The sequence below is a fragment of the Kryptolebias marmoratus genome, linkage group LG12 (genome assembly GCF_001649575.2).
Source record: "Kryptolebias marmoratus isolate JLee-2015 linkage group LG12, ASM164957v2, whole genome shotgun sequence".
Classification (NCBI taxonomy): domain Eukaryota; kingdom Metazoa; phylum Chordata; class Actinopteri; order Cyprinodontiformes; family Rivulidae; genus Kryptolebias; species Kryptolebias marmoratus.
The window spans coordinates 21,163,171-21,166,645 of NC_051441.1; the positions used below are offsets into that span (position 1 = coordinate 21,163,171).

At 36.1% G+C, this 3,475-nt stretch overlaps 1 protein-coding gene across 1 annotated transcript in view; it reads right to left on the bottom strand.

The window, feature by feature from the left end:
* praf2 (PRA1 domain family, member 2) overlaps window positions 1-3,475 on the bottom strand; it is a 12,810-nt gene that overhangs the window by 6,128 nt on the left and 3,207 nt on the right. The window contains exon 2 of the mRNA XM_017434414.3: window positions 1,772-1,989. Within this exon, the coding sequence (XP_017289903.1) occupies window positions 1,772-1,989 (218 nt within the window). The remainder of the gene's footprint in view (window positions 1-1,771; window positions 1,990-3,475) is intronic.

Genomic DNA, 3,475 nt, shown 5'->3' on the forward strand with positions numbered 1-3,475 from the left:
TTTTGAACCTTTTCACAAGATTCTAATTTTCTGATATGATGAATTTGAGATTTTCATTTGTTGTCATTTGTAATCATCAAAATTAAACAAAATAAACATTTGAAATATATGAGTTTGTATGTAATGTATAAATTTAATATACAAGTTTCACTTTTTAAATGGAATTACTGAAATCAATCTACTTTTTCATGATATTCTAATTTTATGACCAGCACCTGTATATGATGCCAACAAAAGGTACAAAGCAGTGAGAAAATTTGATTTGAGTTTTCTCAAATTTGTTTTCAGTCGGCGCGGAACAGAATAAAAGCCAAGACTGCACAGTTTGTGGTGTAGTCCCATCCATCATATCTTAAACCACACCCTTCAGCGACAAAACACACCCTGGGTGTGTTTTTCATATCTTGATGGTTCCCCCTGAATCAGTACAATAACCGAAACATTTTGGAGTAGAGAGTCAAAGGCAAGACGCAAGCTGGTGCTTGTCAATCAAGATCTCCTTTGTTTATCCCAGAAGTAAAATTAAGTTTATTCTGCCATTAAAGCATCTTTAGGTTTGCTGTTAAAAATTTGGGACACACTTTTAGTAGTGGAGCTCAGGTTCATTAGGTGTCTTGGCCAGTGAGACACCTTCAGCCAAGGAAGGTCCAGTTGAGGATTCAGGGTTTGGTGTCCCTCACTCAACTGATGAGACTTTGGAATAAAAAGTTTTTTAAACTGCTACACACACTCTGAAGTAAGACAAGTTGTTTGAGGACACTTGGCTAGAATCTAGGCTTACGTGTGTGCAATGTTAACGCTGTTCCTAACAACTGCTGAGTTTTCCTTCCCTGTCAAGATCTGTTTCCCTACTAAATTTACTTTGTTTTCTGTTTAACCTCTGTTGTTTCAACCAACAGTATTTTAAGCAAAATGTAAAAAAATAAACTTGATCTCTTTTGTCCATTGTAGCAAGAGAAACACATTTTGATTGCTGGAAATCTGCTATAGTAAGGTGGTCAAACCAATGGGAACACAACTCAACACATCACCTGTGTGTTTTAATGTGCATGTTTTTAGCTGTTAGTTGTATAGATAATAATAAAGTACATATATTTTACAGGCAGTTAATAAATACAATTCATATGAAAAGCACAGGCTAAGTTAGAAGAACATTTAGCAGTGTCAAAACATCTATTATTTCAGTTTAAATAGTGGTGTTGTATTTATTTCTCACCAGTTTGCTGCAGTTCTTACCAACAGTATCCTTACAACAAGCTGAATATTCAGGGATTTTATATATAAATACAGAAATAATCAGAGCTTCAGTTTATTTTTTTGTGATACTAGATTTGGCTCTTTGGACCAATATTTTGTACTTTCATTCACAATTCTTCGCATTTTACTTTGGGGTAAACTGTAAACGCCAACATCGGCTGTTAAAAAAAGGGAAACTGAAATAAAATTGTGAATTAAGCTTTCTGGGGGAAAAAAAGTCATTTAGGTTAATTAATTAATTAATTAAAGTGGCTATAAACAATACAATGATTTACTGGTTATTAAGGTTACTTACACACTCATAATGTTATTTAAAACAGTTGGTGGAAATGGATAATAATAATTTGGTTTAAAAGCAGCAATAAATTACTTTAGAAAATTTTTGCCAGGTACAAAAAATTAACTCTTTTTATTCTTTGTTTTGCCTTTCTCTAACAGTCAAAACCTTATTGCGTGGAGTTTCAGTATGCGATAAATGTAGACGTGTGTGTGTATGTCTGTTTTCCAGTCTTACTCAGTATAGGGAATGCTATGCCACACAGGAAGACTCCTACTCCTCCCAGCACGGATAAGAAGAGGTAACTGGCCAACAAAATGGCCAGCACCGTTATGGATGGGTGGTTTCTACGGAACCGGCGGATGGGAGCTTGGTTCTCTGCAGCCCAGACAAATCCCACAAACAACAAGGTGACCACCGTCATCCCAACGAACAGCTGGAATGGCTGAAAATATCTGTGAGGAGAAACGTGCAGCGAAATTAGAGACAGAAAATGACCCTAAACGATGAAGAGATAATTTTGTAAAACCAAAAGAAATCTGCCTAATGGTGTGCCTGACCAAGGGACTGGAGATGCTGTAATCACCAAAATGGTTACATGAACTGATTCTTCACACCCAGCTTTAAACAGTTTGTATTGAAAAACCAAAGGAAATGGTTGATAAAGAAAAGAATCCAGATGCCAAAAAGTCCAGTCAAAGATCACACCTGATTGAATTAATTGCGACAGTGAGCTCAGAGAGCTGTGCAGAAAGCTGATAGCTTGATATCTGTAGAATCACCTGAATTAGTCATTTTTTGGTTGGCTAATGTTCATTAGCTGTGGTGGCCATCTTGAATTGCATTGAATCCTTTCTTTGTGCAATCTGTTAGTACTCAGGATATGTGTTGGGGATCAGTCTCAGCTTCTGCCACAACAAATCTTAGGTTAATATCTATAAAACTGACCAAGTTATGGCCACTTTGGTGTTTTCATAGGTCGGTTGGTTGTGGTAGCTATCTTGAATCGGGTTGGCTCCAGAAGTTATTCGGTTGTAGACCAACATCTAATGATCACACTCTGAAAGTTTCATTAAAATCTGTTGAGTGGTTTATTAAATATTTTGCTAACAGACAGACACATGAGTAAAAAAAAGCACTGGCATAAACATTATCGGCTGGTTCAGCCTGGGTAAAAACCAGAATAAATACCTACATTAATACAGTAATCAAACTGAAAAGTACCGCAGTGAAGTTAGTTTCAAGTTGGATATTCGATATTCGAGCTCCGCGGAGTTAGCGGAGTCTGGCTCACGGCTGCCCCGAAACAGGAGCGCTAATGTCGGCCAGCCGTTCTCTGTCGGCCCCTCCTCTCACACGCGGTGGTTCACTTAGGGACCGTCAATTAATTTTCCTTACCCCTCGCTCCTGAAAAACAAATATTAATATATTTTTTGTTGTTTCACCAACTGGTACAAAACCTTTGGTAAATCATGCTACGAAATTATATAAATGAGGCACAATCTATTTTATCCCATTTGAACCCTTTTTATATTTTTTAAATGTTTTTATTGTCAAAATTCATTTTTCTACAATGGCTTCCAGGTCATGTGACCCACCAACTCAAAATCAGTCTGAAACTGTTCTACTACTCTAAACAGATGTAGCACAGTCCATTTTGTAACATTTGAACACTTTTTAATATTTTTTAGATATTTTTTTTGTCCAAATTTATCATTTTTTTTACAATGGCTTCCAGGTCATGTGACCTACTGACTCAAAATCAGTCTGATATTGTTCAACTACTCCAAACAGATGAAGCACAGTCCATTTTGTACTAATTTATTCCTTTTTTATATTTTTTAGATATTTATTTGTTAAAAAATTATCATTATTCTACAATGGTTTCCAGGTCATGTGACCTACTGACTCAAAATCAGTCTGATATTGTTCTACTACTCT